General features: G+C 44.5%; 1 protein-coding gene across 7 annotated transcripts in view; it reads right to left on the bottom strand.

Moving 5' to 3' along the window:
- FGD3 (FYVE, RhoGEF and PH domain containing 3) overlaps positions 1-20,269 on the bottom strand; it is a 109,806-nt gene that overhangs the window by 54,960 nt on the left and 34,577 nt on the right. The window contains exon 2 of one of the 7 annotated variants that reach the window (XM_075762616.1): positions 9,670-9,727. The exons of 5 other annotated variants lie outside the window; for them this stretch is intronic. Coding sequence is in view for 1 of the 2 variants with exons in the window: in XM_075762612.1 (XP_075618727.1) it covers positions 1,394-1,508 (115 nt within the window). In the remaining variant the exon portion in view is untranslated. Of the gene's footprint in view, positions 1-1,393; positions 1,549-9,669; positions 9,728-20,269 lie in introns of those variants that run through there. One more of the 7 variants, XM_075762612.1, reaches the window with a different exon arrangement.

Here is a 20,269-nt window from a genome sequence, read left to right as displayed (position 1 = left end):
CATTTCTAATGCTGTTTTGTAATATGCATCATGTGCATCAAATGGATAAGCAACCATCACTAGTCAGCTTAAAAAACTGTCTGCAGGAAAATACACAGATAAATGAACCAGAACCTATATAACGGTAAATGACGTTTTTGCAACTCACAGGAGTCTCGACTACTAAGCACATGCCCAGAACTGACCAGAGTTAAAAGTAAAACCAGCAAAACCCTCAGCTGTTAACATGTAGAGCTATTCTGAAAGCTATTCCTTGCCGAGCCATCGTGACAGACATCTCAACAGGAATTTAGCTCTTCCCAACGTTTGGCTACAAAGTGAGCACGTGCCATGTACCTCTAACCTCCACCAACAGGCTCTCATTATGCCCAGTTCAAGCATCCCTGTATTTTCAACTGAAACATCCACCCGGGCATTCCCTAACGCTGTCACGGACAGAGAGGTTCTCTCTCTCTCTCTCTCCATCCCTTCCTCCCTACTAAAAGCCTTTCAAGGAGGAAAGCCTGCTCTTAAGGCAGAAACCTACCGCTAGAAAGCAAAGGGCTTCATGGGCAGAGCTCATTTATGTATCTGAATAAAGTAAAACCCTGTTAAGAGGAACTCAGACACAAATTAAAAGGTGCTGATTGTGTCTTCCTTGTGTCAGCAGGAATCTGGCAAGTGGTATAATACTCCCTCCTTCATGCTCAGGCTGTGTTACGCACACAGATGGGTAAGGACTTCTTTAAAGAAGCTACAGATCTCCCTCCGCTGTTGGAAAACCCAGTGTCAACAGTCCTACCTGCAATGCACTGCAATGAGATTTATCTCACGGTGTCAGCTCTAGTAACGGCACAAGGTGATCCTGCTCGTTACAGTCCGTTACAAAGCACACACCACCATCCCCAGAGCGGTCCGTGACCGACAGCTCCAGAGCCTGTGGCTGTCCTCATCTCCCCAGTTTCACACACTGCCCCGCACCAGACCAGCTCCCTACATCTGCTGCTGAGCAGGGGGGAGCAAAGCCTGTCCCACCCTGCCGCCGGGCATAGCCTTCTTTTCCCTCTTACACCGCTTCGTTAGCTCCAGCATCTTCCCCAAACCCAGGGCAAAACTCGCCTCCTCCTCCTGCCCACGGCCCCTAAGACCCCTAGCAGGGGTGTAAAGCGGCGTGCGCTGGGGCTGTCCGCCTGCCCTTCCATCTAACCCAGCCTGGGGACGCTGACCACACTTACTTCACATGACATCCATTTTTCTGGCATTCCAAAATGTCAACTTCAGTAACAAGAGCGACAGCCAAGTTATCACCGTAAGCTTTCAGAACAGATACAATCAAGAAAACATTATGTTAGAAAGTAAACGAGAGTCTGGCATGGATTGCAATTCTATATCACAAGAGATGTATATCACTTACTTGTGTTCAAGCAGAGACCTCCGCATTTTTTCTTATTTGCGCAAGCTATAAGACAACCAAAACCACGGGAGAGCAGCTCCTGCGGCAGCTCTCGTTTCAAAGCTGAAAATGCCATGCTCACAGGAACTGACCTCCCCCATCCCACTTCCTACCATCACTGCGGCGAGCTGACTCAAAGAACAGAAACGTGGCAAACGCGAGCGGAGGAGCTTTCCTAAGCAGAAGTCACAGGAGATTCCTGCGACTCTGCAGAAAAAGGCTGTTTGGTTTTAAGTTTCCGATGCATCTGAAACACAATACGTAGTATGCAGATGGTGGAAGAGCCTGAATCTTTCTGCAGTAGAAGAGAAAGCTATATCTCTTTAAAAAGCTTTCTGCTTAGGTACGGTTCAATATTAACACACGACTGGTGAGTAACAGAGGTGACATGCCACGGAAACCAAAAAATATCCCAGTTCTCAGCACTCAAACTCTCAGACTGCTGCACAGCTCCTCTGGGAGACGAAGGGCCCAAGCACAACTACACGTACGCTTCCCAAAAGGGTTGGGCTGGGGTGTCCAAGGAGCTTTCTGAAGGAAAAGGCGCTAAGTCTGCTACGGAAGAGCCTGCAGAAGTGACAATAAATGGAATTCAGCAGGCGTAGGATGGAGCTGGTTAAAAGATTTCCATCAAAAGTCCTGAAAATTGTCAGTGCTCCTTCTTCCCCTCCTCCTGCTCTCTCAGCAGAATCCTACCTCGAGAAGCGATAAAGGAAGAAACAAAATGTAAAATTTATCTTTTTTGAATGGAACGCTTCATTTTAGGGCAAGCTCCATCCCTGGGGAGCGGCGGAAGGGCTGCTAGTCTGTGTCCTTATGCGAAAAACACAAAGTCTGAGAACCATGCCAAACCCTTTAGTCTGAGGAGGGCTGCGAGAAATTTGATAAATTTAGTTTAACACACTTAGAACAACACAGAAATACACCCAGGAAAAAAAGAGGATTGTTCACAGAAAGAACCCAGTAACTAAACCAAACAAATGTGTACATCTAAAGCACAAGGAGGACCGGTAGCTTCCCCAGACCTGTACTGCTCGGATTTGGGATTCGATGTATTATTTTACCCTGTCCTGACTACTTTTAAATGCCTTAGGTGAGGACACTTCCTTTAACAGGCATCTCTACAGTGTCCTGAGGGTCACTATTGAACATTGCTGTCGTAGTATTTTCCATAAACTTGCACCAAGATTTCCCATCTTTAACCCCATCAGATTCTTTCAAAGCCAATTCCCGCACGCTAACCCAAATACTTCAAGGTTATGCTTCACCGGCACCGGTACGCACGTCACGCCTCTCATCATCATCTCATCATCTGAATCACAACAGACAAATTCTTGAGAAATCAGTTTTAAGCTCTGACTTTTTCTGTTCTTCTTGAGACGGGTCGCAGCGGCCCAGCTCGCCAGCAGCGAGCCCCCCAGGGACAGCCGTACCGCCGGCTCGGGCTGCAGAGCCACGAACGGGGGTAGGCGCACAGCTTTCACTGAAATTAAGGATATTTGTCTGACCGGTGACTATTTCCCTACTGTCTTTAGAGGAGGCTGAGATTTCACTGTTGATTTATAACTCTTTCTAAAGCTTCTCTGTTTTTACAAGCTTATTTCAGTGCAATCTCTGTGTCTCTCTTTACAATCTTGTTTTTATTGCCCCGTCCAGAACAGCATCTAATCCAGGTGCCTGTGCAACGCCACTCGAACCCTCCTCTGCCTCTGGGACATTTCACACGCAGCCAGGGATTACTCCAGAACTACTTTAAAGACATCATTACAGAATTTTAATGATTCTTTTAATCTGATTTAATTTCACATAAAGAATTAGCTTTTCAAGAGACCTACACCAGCCCTTTCCTCACAACACTCAAACACCCTTCTTCTCCCACTCAACGCTGCCCGGACGGGGCACTACAACACAGTCCTCATTTTCAATCCTGCATGTGAGTTAAAAACCCTCACACCCCAGACCCACATTTGTCCATCAAGAAACACTGCCGGTATCGCTGGCTCAAGCAGAAGGCAGGACCGCACAGGCTCGTGCCTCCAGGATCGCTGGTGCAGGTTGGTCTCTGGGGCTTCTCCCTTAGACACGGTTAGCTGGCAAACCGTATTAAAAACTGGCTATAAAAGTGATTCTTAAGTGTTTGCTCTACATTTATATCTATGCATATAATTTATATATATTTATATAAATGTACAACAGTCAGGAGAAAATCTCTGAGCGACAGAAATGAGGAGCTGCACATCTAATTCCGTATTACAGCACTACTCAACATAGGTGTGTAAACCAAATTCCTGCTGAGATCTTTATGCTTATTATGTGACAAGGTAAAGAAAACGCAGAAACACTAGCACATCTTAGAAATCCTGTTGCTAGAAAGTCATTACACACAACCTCGCACTGGGGCAAGGAAAAACAACAGGCAAAAAACCCAATCCCAAGCAGGCACTCACTTCTAGTTTTAGGCTTTTTATGTTGCTCTGAATACAACTGGCCACCAGACCATCCACAGGCAGCACAAAGCAAGGACGCTTTAAAAGACCGTGCAGATATTCCCACTTTGGTGGGAATGACAACATCTGCTGAGATGTAATACAGCATCAACTCAACTCATCCCCCAACAGAGAAAATTTAAACAACTGTCTGGGGCAAAAAGGCAGAATCTAGCTTTTACTGTATGGAAGGTCATTTTTCCCTGGCAAAAAAAGTGATATTTATTATTTTATTATTATTTTATAGCAGGCCGCCAAGCCGATTCTTGCCAAAAGCAAAGCAAAGGGAAAAACCTGGCAGCTGAAAGGCAGCAAGGACCAGCTTCCGACCCTGGCAACTCCAAGGGGGCTGTAGGAGCAGGAGCAGCAACCAGAAAACCCATCCTGAGAGCAGTCTCAAACAGAGTGAAAAGGAAAACGAGCAAGAAACCAAAGCTAAGCACTGCAGAATACGTTCCCTATCAGGACTAACAATAGGCACATTAAAGCCCCAAAACAAAAATATTTTCTTTTCCTGCACGAAACAGGATGCGGTACTGCAGTCAGCGATCGCTCACCTTCATCTCCTGAGGTCATCAGCGACATGAAAAAAAAAGTTGTGTTTTTAAACCAAACCGAGCCGTCTGTTAACACCCACACAGACACCGAGGACACAGCCCCGACCTCCCTTCAGCCGCAGGAGTCAGCCCCGAACATGGGGCCATGGCGAACCCCCTCTGCGGGAAGGCACCCAGCTCCTCCACCCCCGGGGGCACCTCCAGCCTCACCCCATCTCAGCCAGAGGATGGGGGGGGCGCGGGGAAGCGGCTTCTCCCCATGCACCACCGTTCCCCAAGCACTGCCTGGATGCAAGTCCTGAGAGTGGAAAACTCCACGTGTGATTATCTCTTGGCTAATAAACTTACAAGTGAATTTAATTTAAACTCTGCTGAAGTTTAGGTGGGGGCTGATGGATATTTTCGGCATTTGGGGATTTTTTTAAGTAGTCATGTGTGTTCTCTTTTGTGGCTTAATTCAAATATTTTAATTTCTAGCTCCAATTTCTGTTCCTGCGTCCGTAACGGTGCTCTTTGAGCTATGATAACGAAGTACACAGTCAATGACCTGACTGATGCCAACATTAAAATGCGTGCTTCTCCACGTTACCTAAGCAGCGACTCTCAAGCTTTTTGTTGCTGTGACAAACCTGTACCTAGGAATTCCTTCTTATTCTGCTTGTATTTTGTAGCCTTCTGGAGAATATCAGTCTGCCCTTAGCTTTCACCTCCACAGCTGCCTCTGACACAGGCGCTCACCAGCAGTAACCTTTTTGGTGCAACAGCAAACATTCGCAACAGCATTTCTACCACATCTCAGAATTTGGAGGCATCTTACCAGAGCTGGTCCCGAATTTTGGCAACATAACTTCAAGCCTCAAGTGACATTCATGCAAGGGATGCAGGAAATAGATTTTCAGTTAAAAAAAGACACATTTAATTTCTCACTCTAGTGGGGGAGACTATTCACGGGTCGGTCAATTCTTGAATTCAGCTATAGTTTTCTCAAAATTTACCCTCAGCCTGCTTTTCATATAGGCATACAGAGAGTAAACGTTGGGCAATACTGAACATCAAACCTCTGTAACTGGGAGGCAGAGTTATGAACTTTTATGATTTAAAGTAAAACGGACAGGCTACAAAAAACTTACTCTTCTGGAGGAAGCATTCGGCTGTCTTTTCCCCCCCAAACAGCATAATTGAATTACTCTAGGCTAAAATAATCAGCCCAGTAACTTTCTGTGACAACTAGATCAAAGGTAGAAGGGAAAATCCCCCTGAGACTCTTCCATCTAGTAAGGAAAGCAGGTTAAACGACGCATGGAGATTGCGGCACAAAGAGTGACAAAGTAAAGGCGAAGGCGCCTGGGGCAGATCCAGCCAGCCTGAGCTGCAGGTGACAAAGCCCTTCCCGCGCCACCGCTCACAGCGCACGGGGCCGGGACGGGTGCCCAGCGAGCGCCATCTCTGACGACGGAGGTAGGCGAGAAGACAGGAGCAGCCAGACCCATCTCTTTGGTGCGTACAAGTCCAGTCTTATTTTTACGTTCTGAAGTTGCAGAGCGACTTGTTTAACTTCAGCGCTAGATTTTAGACTTAATTCTGGCAGCAGGCAAGGTCCAGGTATCAAAAGTCCAGCTTACGTTGTTGCAGGTGCCCAATTTATAAGAGGGAGGGAGAACTGGATTTTCATTCACATATTTCATTACAATTATAATGAAACACAGAATTCATTAATTCATATAACTTGTTTTTCTCTTTTGCAAAAAGATTCACTGAAGATGGAAGATAATGCTCCCTTCTCCCTAATTTATCCTCATTTACTATTACAAAAATATTTAGTGGTGTTATATAGTACAACATGCCTGGAGAAAAAGATTACGGTAAGCACTCGACACAGACTAGAACACTCTATGAGGAAGTCTTATTGACAGACAAGCATTTCTCACCATAACCTTTCAATCACACTTCTCGTTCTAGCGAGGTGACAAGAGGACAGGGCCTCACAGGCTGTCCCCCACATACCCCACTGCGGTGCCCTGCAGCAGAGCAGCAGCGTTTCGGCCTACCTTTCCCTCCCTTTTCCTCTTCACAGTTTAAACTGGCTTCTCATCCCACCTTTTTATTCACCCGGTTCAGCTCTGGTCTCCAGACTGCACCTGGATGTTTCTGGCATGACGCGAGGCCGCTCCCCCAGGGACCACGCCGGGTCCCCCAGAAGGGAACATCCCGTACAAACCCGTCTGATTCCGACACGCAGTGTCCTCAGGAACCAGCCGAAAGGCCGCCGAGGGCAAAGTGCAGTATGCAGCTGCAACTGCAAATGCGTTTTCACCATGGATTTCCAAAGTTAAAGCTTCTATCTGACAACCTCAGAACCCTGACCAACGCCGGAGGCCTGCATCACGGCCGCTGCTCTGAGAGGATGCGCACGCTGGTCCCCCGATGGAGGGATGCAGGCAGAACCGTTATTCAGTGTTCCTGAGACTTTCCTCTTAGATGAGCACAGAGCTTGCTTGCTTCCTTCCTTCCCTTCCTTCCTCTTTCTTTCTTTCTTCCTTTCTTTCTTTCTCTTTCCCTTGATAGGTAACAGGTTTTTCATTATGATGAAAGAGTCCTGATTTATAATTACACTGATCATGCAAATCAAAGAACATATTTCAAGCTAATAACACTCCTGGGACTTCACATCCATACTGCTTTAACGCAGGAATCGTAACACCAGAGCAATCCATTACCGTAAAAACTTAAAGAGATTTTATACAGCTTAGACGCAAACAAATTATCCCAGCCAAAGCCATTTCAATTCGTTCCCTTCAGATTACCTGCACCTGGGTGACTTACTGTCTCTCCCAAGAACAAAGAGGAAGACAGCAATTCTGCAATTCCCAGAATTATTGGGAAGGGAGGAGGAGGGAAAAAAGAAAAAAAAAAAATTTAAGACTCTTCTACACAAAGGCAAGAAACAGCCAGATGCTAGTCCCTATAAGCAAGATTCCACCCTTCATTTAAAACTGTGTGCCTTTAAAAAAGGCTTCATGTACTTAATTTCTCCTTTTAACAGAAGCTTATTAAATTTTTTTGCTAACAACAAAAGCAGCATGCAAGACTCTCTCACACCGCTCAGTTGATGTGCTTGTGAATCTTCTTAATGGCACACATTACAACGAGTAAACTCTCATTTAGCCAATAAGGAGAGTAAAAATTATCCTTAAGATTTAATGACAATATAATGCATCTGCAACAGCGTCCCAATGAACTGGCTTTCTTTTCTAATCTTGAATTGTTTTATTAGTTTCAGTAAACCAATAATTAGCCTCTGCTCATTTAAAAGTCTATTTAGGTATTAAATAAAAGTAGGTAAAACTGAGCTCAGATTTTTTCTATGGAATTGAGCTTTGCAGGGGAGGACTAGTTTTTCTGTGGTACCGCAATGATGTGCTGTCACTCCATACTGCAGAAGTTAAGAAAATTCAACTTCATTACTGAAAAGCATAACGAGTAGTTTTACGCTGGTACATTATTTTGGTAGCAGAGCTGCACACTGCAAAATATAGAACAATTTCACAATAGTGTATTTCCAGTAGTTCACAATAATCATTAAAGGAGAACATATTTCAGTTCTCCGTGCTGCCTCGTAACTCCCTACTCGAAGTTTACTGCCTTTACAGAAAACGACCCATGACCGAGCCGTGGAGTCTTTGAGGTTGAAAGGGGCTTCTGGCGATCGTCCTGTCCAGCCCCTCTGCTCAAAGTAGGGTCATGTAGAGCAGGTTGCTCAGAACCTGGTTTGACTGTCTCCAAGGATGGACACACCTATAATGGTATGACATCTAGAATAATGAAAGAATTTTTTGTTTCCTATTTAATACAAATGTAATGGAAGAACAATGTAAATTGTTCTTTCTCAATAAAGAAGCACTTTATTGAGAAGAGGAGTCAGAAGAAAACAGTTTATTTCTGTCTGATGAGGTTGAAGGTGGGCAGGAACTGGAGAGAAACGGACAGGTCACGGTGGTACCCTCTGCTGCACTGTGCAGATGGAGCGCCCTGTGGGCCACAACAGCAATCGCAGTTTAGAGAAGCCGTTAAAGGCCTCTACAGCACTGAGGGGCTAAAAGCAAAAGCGTCCTTAGTTCTGTGCGGCTTCCTCACGCCTAAGAAAGCGATCCCACATGGCCTCTGCAAAGCCATCGCAGTGGAAGCCTGGGAGCGCTCCAGCCAGCGAGAGCCTCGATACCGCTTGTTGGAGACCGTGGGCAGCCTACGGCGACGACCAAAGGTCCGCGCCACACCGTGCTGGTTTCTCAGCTACCTAGGAAACACAGTCCTTACCGCCATCTGCTCTGCACGCTGCGGCCACCAGAGACTCGGGCAGCGGAGACAAGCCTGCAAGTCATTCCACAGGTGCGTTGCACCGGGTGGTCCCGATGCCAAACACCATGTCGCTTCCGGCTCCGGGGGGATACGCAAGCGTGTTCTGTACTTTGCGGATGGAGGAACTGAGAGCAAAGCACTATTTCCCTTGCACTAACATCTCCTTAGCCTGGATCAATGCTTCCTCGCCCTGTGGCCCCACAGTCTCCAAGGACTAAAGCGAGAGCAAGAAAAAGAACCTGGAAAGGTTAAAGGCGTTCCACAGAAACAACGCGCAGATAAATAAATTGGAAGGGACTGCAAACCACTGCACCGGCTCCAGTATTTTGGATCCCAGAGCGGACGCAAAGGACAGCATAAAGCATCCTTTGTATTTACTTCAGCCTGGCAAGCTCCAAAGAAAGGAACACCAGCTCAAAGGCCTGTAACACAGACTACAGAAAAAAGCTACAGAAAAAGTAACTGTTATTAGTTTTCCCAACAAAACTCCAGTTAATGTATTGAATCTGTAGCAACCATTTCATCTCTCCTGTTATCTACAGTTGCACTTTCATCAAATCAGTAACTACAAGGTGTGAAAACAAGGACATTTTGTGAGCACCTAGGTGATTACTTGGGACAACAGTTATAAATCACAACCAATAAAATCCCCATGACTGACTGCTAAATCTTCATTCTAAAGAAAAAACATATTAGACTTCATCTCAAAATTGCATTACAACTCTGCCAGTAATGATTTTAAAGACATTTTGAAGAAATCCAAAGCACAAGATAAACATAAACAGGTAAAATTTTCAGAATCACATCATTAACCCAAAATACGTATTCAAATTAATACCTTGAAAATAGTGTACATTTTCTCTTGCTTAGGTGACAGCTTTCAATCCTGAAATAAACTACAAAAGAGTTTGGTCTATCATTACATGAAATGTAACTGGCAACTAGCATGTTCACATATAAATGTATAGCTAATAAGGATAATTACAAACCCTCTTACTTGCACGGGACATATCTGAATAATTGTGATTAGAATTATATTGCATAAAATACCACATACTGTATGGCAGGTACTGTTTAAATAATTACTGGTTTTCATGAAATTTCTGCATCGTTATTCCATATTGTCCTTTTATTGATGGAGAACACTCAATGCACACAATGTATGCTTGCTGGCAAAGCTGCATTATTAAGGAAAAAGGATGACTGGAAATAATGGAAGGATTTAGAAATAAAAGTGATTACAGAAATTGAGAGGCTATTAAGAAAAATGTAAAGAATTTTCATTGTAGAAGAAAAACAGTTAAAAAAAAAAAAAGAGATCCTTACAGATTATTTCAGATAACGAATGACTCTGATAATGAATTTATAATTCTGAGCTCTTACAATCATTGACAGTGAAAGTATGATTTATTTATATCATCACAATTGTATCAGTTCCTTAGGATGGGTTATGGATAAACGATTTTTGGTTTGGCTTGACTTTTTTCAGATCTATTATCACATATTGGCTTCAGCCAGCCGTAACTGCTGCAAAGGTCACACCACAAGATGAACGGGACACCTTGCAGGGCAGTACCTGTACACCCGAAGCGGGGACTTGAGATTGATGAGTTAGCATCAATCAATCAACAATGAAATAATACGGATAGTGCGCCTTCTGCGTCCTGGGCAGCAGACTGCTCAGTGTCAGCAAACACTGTGAGCCCTCCACAGCCCTTCCAAAAAAAAAAAAAAACACCCCAAAAAGACAAAGCAAAGCCCTTCCCAAACAAACAAACAAAAGAGAAAGCAGGCGCACACACGAATTGCAGTAAAGTCTGGTTACAGCCTTACGCTTGCTCCAGCCCACCTTGCTCCACTTTGGAAGCGGCTGACAGCGACCCGCCGCGCAGTCGCTTACCCAGCGCTGACCGGTGGCACGCGAGGTCTGCTTTTGCACAGCGCGAGCACTCGCACGGCCCCTGTGAACACGTGACGATTGTCACCAAACCCAGTTAGCGCTCACAAGGCGCCTTAAGCCATGTCATCCTGCTCATAAATAAACTGGGGCTAATTAGGACATGCTCAGAGCTTAGGCGTCATCCCCCCCATACCCAAATCTGGCATTCATAAATATACGCAAAGCTGGCATTAGCCATGTCTTCCCACGTCCCTGGTTAGAGACTGACAGTTCGGAGAAACCCCAACGGGAAGGCTGCGGCCGCAGGCGATCCGTCTCTAGGGCTGAGGCAGGCGTGCTGGCGCGTGCACAGCCCAGCGCTCCCCGCGGCCGCTCACTCGGACGGGCCATCGCACGCCGTGCCCCCGGCCCTCCCTCCTGCCTAAGCCCCTCGGCCGTCCCCAGACACAAACTCAGCGACCAACCTGATCTCTGGGATCCCTTGGCTGAAGCTGTGCTCTCAAAACGGAGAAGCACCGGTCAGGTTTTATTATGGACTGTGGCAAAGGAAAAACCATCACGGTCAAGCAAAATAATTGCTTCGATGCGGTTTTTAATTTAAAAGCTCGTTTGCACTAATGATCAGGAGGAATCCTACATTTTGTTCTCTGCAAGATGCGTGGTTGCTGACAAAACCACCAGAATAAAAGTAGAGACCAACGCAGAAGATTCTAGCTAACCTCTCCGACTCTCTAGTCACAGATCACAGCGGATTTCTTCTTTCTCACCCTGACGCACCTTCTCCCTCTGGCTAGATACGGGAACGCAACTTCCACAGCCTTATTTTCCTAACCTAGTGTCTAGGAAAACCATTCTTTGGCTGAACAGACACTTCTTCCTCCCCCCAAAGCAGCCAGTTCTGGATTCCCGGATGCAGAAAAAGGCAGTGTGCCTCGCGGCAGGTTTGCGTTAAGAGAAAGGCACAGGGCACAAGACGTGCAGCTGAGGTGCAGCACCGCATTGATCTGCCATCCCCTGGAACAAGGAGATGCGCTTGATAAAAGAAAAATGGGACTGCCTTAAGTGTAATAAACATTAAGCGTGTTAATGATGGGTTCTTTTTTGCATCGACAAGCTGAATTTAGTGGATACGCAATACATGTTTTAGTGATCTTGGAATTCTGCATGTGTCATTTAAAAATATTAAATAATATTTGAATGACAGAGAGCGTAGCATACACAAAGTACATGGAGTTTTCAAAATAAGTGACCCAACCAGAGATGTTCCCCAAATATTTCAGGTCACTGATCTCATTTGATGATGGAATTACAACAGTTAGATTACAGTCAAATCAAATAATTCATTCTAGCTATGGAAACTATATAAACTTTTTCATATCAACTAAAATTCATCGCATACGCTAAACTGTATTATGTGCTGGGGTTCCTCATTCTTCTATACAGTAAGATATATTTCAAAACATTTTCAGTATTACAAATATAAAAGCTAAAGCCATAACAATACATTAGTTATTTGAACATAGAAGTTAAACTGCAATTACATTTAACGGCATAAAATTCCAATCCACTCAGCAGCAATCTGGTGGATATACAGATGATAATGTTAAATTAAAATTATTGGGTTTTGGCATTTGGAAAAAAAAAAAATCATTTTTAAACACACACCAAAAAATCACCTGAAAGGCAGATTGCAGGACTGATTGATTGCGTACGAAGTGGCAAAGGCTGCCAAATCAAGCAGTTTTGGCGTTGAAAGAAGATGCAAACAAGTCTATGAAGAGTCACCACCATCTGGGCATCAGGGACGGGAGCAGCGGGGCAGGAGGCTCTGCTCTCCCCGGAGAAATCCACCACATTGCCAGACCATCATTACCATTATTATTTACAGCACACCATAGATGTTCAATGACGTTTTACAGACAGATGACAGACTAGAAAGCCCTGCCCTTGGGAACCGTAATCTGCTAGGACAGAGCAAAGCCGTATGCGCAGAACTTGCGGAAGGCTTTCTGAGCAAGCCCAGAGACACTACGCAACCCACGCTTCAGCGCCTTTGCGGCAGCGAGCGCAGAGGACACAGTCAAGGTGCTTATTCCTCCTACCTCGTTTGAGTCATCGTGCAACACAAAGAGCCTGGGCTGTGCTGGGGAGGGAAGAACGGATCCACAGAGAAAGCACTCAGCCGCGTGGTCCAACCTGTCATCCGGGGTCAGCAGTAACGGCCAGGAGAATTTGAAGTGAACAGGTCTGGAAATTCATTCTAGCTTGAACTGAAGGTCAATTTTTTCCCTCATGTCTAATTTTTCCTTGTTCAAGGAAGGGAGGAGACCACAAATTTGGGAAGTCTCTGGAATAAGCAGATGGCGCATCGGAAACACACAGACACCGCAACGACAGCCACGATGCTGAACAGTTAATTGCGAGTTACAACAGGGTATCAAATCGAGGAGAAGGAAGGTGAACCTGTGACTAACAGAGTGGTACGAGTAAGTAAGAACCAGAAACAACATTAAATACTCTGCTCCCATTTAACCTTCCTCGATGGCCTTTATTGTCCAAGACGGCTGTAGAAATCAGTATTTTAATTTGCCTATGGGTGGCACCTTGCACCATTTCACAGAGATGCAGACAGTCGTCCCAGCTGATACCAGCTATTGAGCAGTGAAGATAATTTTTTCATTCTGTTTTCATTAGGTACAAATCCACATTCCACCTGACATCGCCTCATAAGATGCGTATCAGCAACAAGCGCTCCAGAAGTCGGCAAGCAACGGGAAGAAATGCCTGTAAGCATTTAACACCAAGGAAAACAGCTGTCTGCCTTCCCCCTCCGGCACCCGCTCCAGGCAGGATGGACGCAGCACCGGCATAACTCTGATTAACTCGGCACCCCATTACTGCAGCTTAGCAAATTACTGCCGCCGCCTCAGACCTGCCATCGCTGCCTGTGTGATCACTGAGAGCAAGAAACCTCAAACTGACACATTTTATCTCAAAATTGGGGCAGGCTAAGAGCTCGCATGTTAACCGCTGAGGATCTGAGCTGACAGATGGTAACTTACTGTTCTCCCATAATTTGATTGCAAGCGGTTGCATTCCTGGATTCTTAAAATGTTAAAAATCTTATTTTGATTTAGCACATTTCTTTATTTAGGAAAAATGAAACAGAACAGAAAAGGAAAAAGCTCACAACCCCTAATTTCAATAGAAACCTATCATGGGTCAGTACCGGTCCCTTAACCACTTCGATGAACGTTTTCGGGCGACCTGAGACCAGATCCAAGGAGAACAGCGCACAAGGATTCTGTGTCTCGCACTGCAGAAGCCACGTTTAATCCTCTCTTCTCACTTGACTCAGAGGTTAAAATTGGGAGGGAGGAGTGAAAAATAATTCCTGGAGATTTTTCAAATGTTCTCTTTTCCAATAAAAATGAGAATTTCTTTTAAGAACTTAACAGAGGGAAGGCTCATTAAGCAGCACTCATCCACAATCAACAGAGAATCAAGACCTTGCTATTTCCAAATCCACTCTACTTTGTAGGTCCTTGGATAAGGGAGCAGATCAGATTAAGACAACATGGGTAGCAAGTTGGTTTAGTAGAAAGGTATTCCTAAATAATTCAGGCCCTGATTTTTGGCTATTAGACCGTAAAGGGTAACGGTAAAATTGGTTTACAGATCTTGCATGTGTTACGCAACCATTCACACGCATTTCTTAGATGAACTAAAGTTATTATGTTAGAAAATATGTCTCAAGGGAGAATGCATTCATTAGCTATGAAGCAGCACAGTGAGGCGTTTATAAGGTAAATCCCCGATTTTATATGCGCATTCACCTCCTTTCTCACAATCAGACTAAGTCTGCGTACCGGATTCACTGCTCTTCTTACTGTAGCTTAAATACTGTGTGTGGAGATGTATATATACACAACTGTCCCCCCACTCTGACATAAATCAACTCCCAAACTTGTTCCAACACGCAGTTTCTTTCAGCCCAGTTCTGAGCACCCATCTCGCACCTCGCCAGCACTTCTGTATAGCACAACCCCATGAACACAAAGACTGAAATCAGTGGTACTTGTGAGAAGGACTGCAAGATTCAGGCCAAGTTTTAATTAGCTTGGGTTTGTTTGTTTATTTTTACAGAAGCACATGACGAATTTTTCTTTTGTCTTTTAATATCAAGGAAGAAATAGGCTAGTATTCATATTCACTATGGGTAATTATCTCAAAAAGCTAAGCTCATCTTTCTGCACAGCACTTTCCAAGGTAGACAGACAAATTACAGCAGATAGCATCAGTACCAGTCACAACGCCGTATTTTGCAGAAGCTATGTATTCTTCGCTTTGTCCTTAACAATGCTTTAAGCCAATTCCTGATTTGTCTGCATAATTAACATCCAAAATCCAATTCTTCACAGATGAATTGGAGCGCATTTGAGTACCAGAGAACCCAGCTATTCATCAGCAGATAGTCCTCACCGGGGGACAATGGCTCAAATTTTACCGCACATTGAAGACGATGTAATTACCACGCTAGGAAGGAATGTAATCTCTGCCACCAAAAAAAGTATGAACAGTGGTATGATCAGTGAAGGATGAACAAGAAAGAAATATTTTATCATTGCATGAAACAACAGTTCTGATTTGCAAAACCCAATTGCCGACATTAGGCAGAGCTGTATTGAGAAACAGTAAGTACCCAGGTGGAAAACTCCTTATGAAGGGAGCTGGATCATCCAGAGTTTAACGAATCCATATGAAATCTGGTATCCTTAGGTGGCTATCATTAGTCCATTCACTCATATCAGTCTAATTCTCATTGTTATTATTACAAGTAAACCTGTGGCAAAGGTATTTTTAACTCGTCTATCCAAAACGTACATCTGAATTCCTCCTATGTTTTAACTTCCCTTGTCAAAGTTTTGACCCACAAGCTCGGCAGATCTGGCAGCACAGAAAGTGTTCTGGGCTAACGCAAGCATGCGATTTGCACCAGTAGCCCTGTAACAACTACTAGCTAGCCCTGCTGGTGGAAAAACATTTCAGCTACTGCGGGTCCTGTCTAAGACACAAATTTTGTTGATGGCAAACTTCCTCTAAGTTAAAGAGAACCAACGGTCACACCTGCTGCGTTTCACATATTCAATAAGCTTCTATTTTTCCCCTAATTATGATTTACAGTAATACTGGGAGCTACTTTACATGTAGCAATGGATCTGTCCATATCCATCAGAGGAATTACTCTCCCACCAGTAGATGTAATGTCTTCTTTTTGCCTCACCCCTGAAGCCATTGATACCATGTTGATAAGTGGGCAACATGTTAAACTTGTGCTCCTGGTCCTCACTCTGCTTTTCTCGGCTTTCCTCAGTTGAGCTCCAAACACGCCCTACGGCCACACACCACAGATCATGGGAACGCGGGAAGGAGGGCAGGTGCCATTGCTTTCAGCAGGAAAACTCTTAATTTGCACAGCACAACGATCTTTTTGCCCATGGAACTGTGGTTTTTCATCGATAAACACAATACCAATTATGCAAGGATGGAAACATTACCCACTTTAAATGTAGGCTCTCAATCAGTTATTCTGAAGAATGCCTTAAAACCATGAGCAACACCATGGAAACAACACAATGAAGTAAAAAAATGTTTTAAATGAAGCAGAAGTCAATGAAGAGAGCACATTATACTGTTTTTCCTCTATTTGCTCCATATGGTAACTGAGCCAACAGGTAAACCACTGTTGGACACCATTGTTTTAAGCAGAAAACGTGTCTGTAGAAAGTTCTCAATACACGTATCTTCCTCTTCTTAAACGCTTTTCTTCTGACTTTTTTCACTTATTTTTTCTCTTGAGGGTCAAGACAACTTTCTCCCCACCACTGTCCTGCTGGCACTCGGACCCAAACCACCCCACGTACCACCACGCGCTGTGACCCCGCAGAGCTCAGCCCTTCTCTCCGGGCGTGCTTCAAACTGGCAGCAAACACGTAGCCTGGAAGACTTGCACGTCCCCCTAGATTTAATTAAGTGGCTTAGAAATAAACACATTTCACGTTAATTTAATAAATGGATTCACATACTATTTGAGAGAGCTGTTTAGTAATTTCCAAGTACATAAGGACGAAGAAAAAAACCCCAGGATTTTTCCTACTTTGAAACATTCTCTTTAGTCTTCTCTCACCCTGCCTCAGCGTAAAAAGGAACACTGATCCGAACTGCTGTACCTTGGTCACACAACATGGGACAAGCGCAGGAACAAATGAGGATGTATCGGTTAGATACTTTAGCTGTCAACTGAAGACTTCTGGATGCCAGATTGTCAGAGTCTATTTCTACTTTTCTAAATAATAATAGAAAAAAGTTAATTTAACGTTGCCACCAGAATACCCTGCTGCGCTGGTTTTGGCTGGGATAGAGTTCATTTTCTCCATAGTAGCTAGCAGGGGGCTGTGTTGCGGATTTGTGCTGGAAACAGCATTGATAATTCAGGGATGTCTTCATTCCTGCTGAGCAGCGCTTGCACAGAGCCAAGGGCTCTTCTGCTCCTCTCCCCACCCCACCAGCGAGGGGCTGAGGGTGCACAAGGAGTTGGAGGGGACACAGCCGGGACAGCTGACCCCAATGACCAAAGGGATGTTCCATACCGTATGACGTCATGCTCAGCATGTAAAGCTGGGGGAAGAAGAAGGAAGCAGGGGACGTTGGGAGCGATGGTGTTTGCCTTCCCAAGTCACCGCTACACACGACGGAGCCCTGCTTTCCTGGGGATGGCTGAACACCTGCCTGCCATGGGAAGTGGGGAATGAATTCCTTGCTTTGCTTTGCTTGTGTGTGCTGCTTTTGCTTTACCTATTAAACCCTCTTTATCTCAACCCATGAGTTTTCTCACTTTTACTCTTCCGATTCTCTCCCCCATCCCACCGGGGAGGAGCGAGCGAGTGGCTGCATGGTGCTGAGCCATACCGGGGTTACGCCACGACACCTGCTCGGAACAGGCACAAGAGACTGCTGCTCAGAAAACGCATATGGCAGAAATTACTTATTTTCATGTAAAAGACAGAACAATCTTTCAAGTCAAGGTTACAGATATTCTCTCAAAGCTCTTTGTTTCCAGAGCACTAGATACACTTGAATTTTGTTAACATTTTGTTAACAGTGGCAAAGACACCACCGTTTAATCTAGTCAGCAATGCCCCTGCCTTGATCTACCCATGCTAAAAATCATTGCCAAACAAAATTATTATGAAAGTAGGAAAACATGAAAGTTTCATTGCATACAGCAAAGTATACGCTATTTTTATGTTAAAGTTTAAAAAAGTATGTAATTCCAGAAATACAAGAAAACAGAAGAAAATACCATGTCAATGAGAATGTTTGCCTGTCTTTCCTTGACATTTTAAAGTTATTTTTCTAATCATGATTGCAGGGGATGTGGGGGCTACTCAGTGTTTACACCTATACTAAAGTCGCTTTTCATTTCCGATGAAAATTGATGAGAACAGCATAGTTTGAGCAATTCTCAACAATGCCAAGCAAAAACTCCAATTCCTTCCAAAATACAGATAATCCTCTCCTAAAGCGAAAAACAAACTAATCAGAAACACCAAGTCCAGGGATAAGAAAACAAAACAAAAGAATTAATTACCGAGAGTTACTTTCACTGACTATTTACAAATTCTAGCACCGTGACCAAAGGCATGAAATAAACCTATTTCCAAGCCCAAATCTTACCCTTTTGGAAACATGGTCACTTTTTTGCTACAGCAGCAAGTGTTTCAGTGTCCCTTAATCCTTGCCACCCTTCTTTTCCCATGTAAATACAGACGCTAACCACAAAAGAAAGAAGTCCTATTAAGGTAGCATTTTCAGTGGCTTCTTCTCCAAACCACTGACACCCAGCCCTTCTCACAACACCATTAAAAGTTCTATGCCAGCCCAACTTCTTTTCTTTTCCAGCCGTGTTAGCATGGCTGTGCTGGGATGAAAGTCTCCCTGAGAAGAGCAGGTCAATACAGGCACAGCTCCAGGCAAGCGTGGCCAGGCCGAGCTTCTGGGGTGCAGCTGGCCCCGAGCAGAGAGGACACAACAGCCCAGACCTGACTCTTGCAGACCATACTCGGGATGCTAAATTAAAGTTTTTCAAGCCTGAATGTGGACACAGCCAGACGCATGAGTAATCCCATGGATTTCAGGGCGACTGCTCGCAGGACTACAATTAAAACACGTACCACACAAACACTCAGCCACAGTTTTCAAGGCCGGGACTGCCCATATGGTTGAGAAGTAGTTTATGGGTGGGTCAGAGCCCTGCAGAAAGTCAGTAAGACACTGAATTTTGTAAGCACTACCTCAGAAAAGACAAGAAGTTACCTGTATTTAATTTTCAAAACATCTACTATTATAAGGAAGTCAACTCCGACTAGGGCTGTAGGACATGATGAAAGACAGAAGTAATGGCTCTAAAGAGCCCATTTAGAGACCTATTACACACCTCACCTCTTGCAAAGCAACAGAAATGCAACTAAGAACACAAATGCAACAGAAAGTACAATCAGAAACTCAAAATCTAGTGTTAATACTAGATGGAAGATATTCTCCAGCCTACGACCAATATAAAACCCACTAGCCGTCAGTAATGTTCAGTCTTTCTCCAGCCTCAGTCCTCCGTGACCTAAATATTCACTGATTAGTATTTCTGTGCATTTAACTCTTTAAGGGCCCAGTCCTGAAGCCCTTCGTATTTCTCCATCCAGTCTGCTCAGAAGGAACACAAGAGCATTGGGCAGCTCCTCTGGAAGGGAAACTCAACACCTCGCAGGATCAGCCCGGGAGCTCCATTAGCCATGCTAGTATATCAAGTTAACAGCAATTGCCATTCATTCCGCTTCTCATGGCAACATTTCCAAAAAAGGACATTTTAACAAACCAGACCAAACACTCAATAGCAGAAAGAAATGGTAAATCCTGTGCTGAAGGCCAGACTTTAACACAGGTGCAAGATACAGATGGTGGGACTAATGGTGCAAGTTTTATATCCTCCCGTCCTGCTCCCTCAGCCACAGATACTATATTATTCGTGGTTAGAAGGTTTTTGTCGGGTCAATAAATTGACCCAACTCTGAATTGATTCAGCTCATCCCATGCACAAGAAAGTGGTGTGATAGCAGCCTGTGCTTTGGGTGGAAGCCAACAAGACCACAGGCAGCAAAAAGCGGACTGGGCTCCGAGATGTCTCCTACCGCGGTACAACAGGTAGGGCAGCTGTTTCGACAGGTCCCGCGCTCTGCAGAACCCTGGGAATGATACAGTTTACAGCAACTCAACTGGCCAGTCAGCAGAAGCACTGCATCTCATTATTTTTGCCTCATGGCATGGAAAAAAAATATAGAAACCTCATGTTCTGCAACCAAATACTTTCAGTGGGAATCAGCAGTATCGAAAGCAGTATCCACACATTGATACTTTTCTTTCTTCTTAAAAACAATATCACCTTTTCAAGCACAATAACCACAGTTTCATCTTCCCAACTTCT

This window comes from Balearica regulorum, chromosome 10, assembly GCF_011004875.1.
Source record: "Balearica regulorum gibbericeps isolate bBalReg1 chromosome 10, bBalReg1.pri, whole genome shotgun sequence".
In the NCBI taxonomy this organism is placed as follows: domain Eukaryota; kingdom Metazoa; phylum Chordata; class Aves; order Gruiformes; family Gruidae; genus Balearica; species Balearica regulorum.
This window is presented reverse-complemented; position numbering and strand designations above follow the sequence as displayed.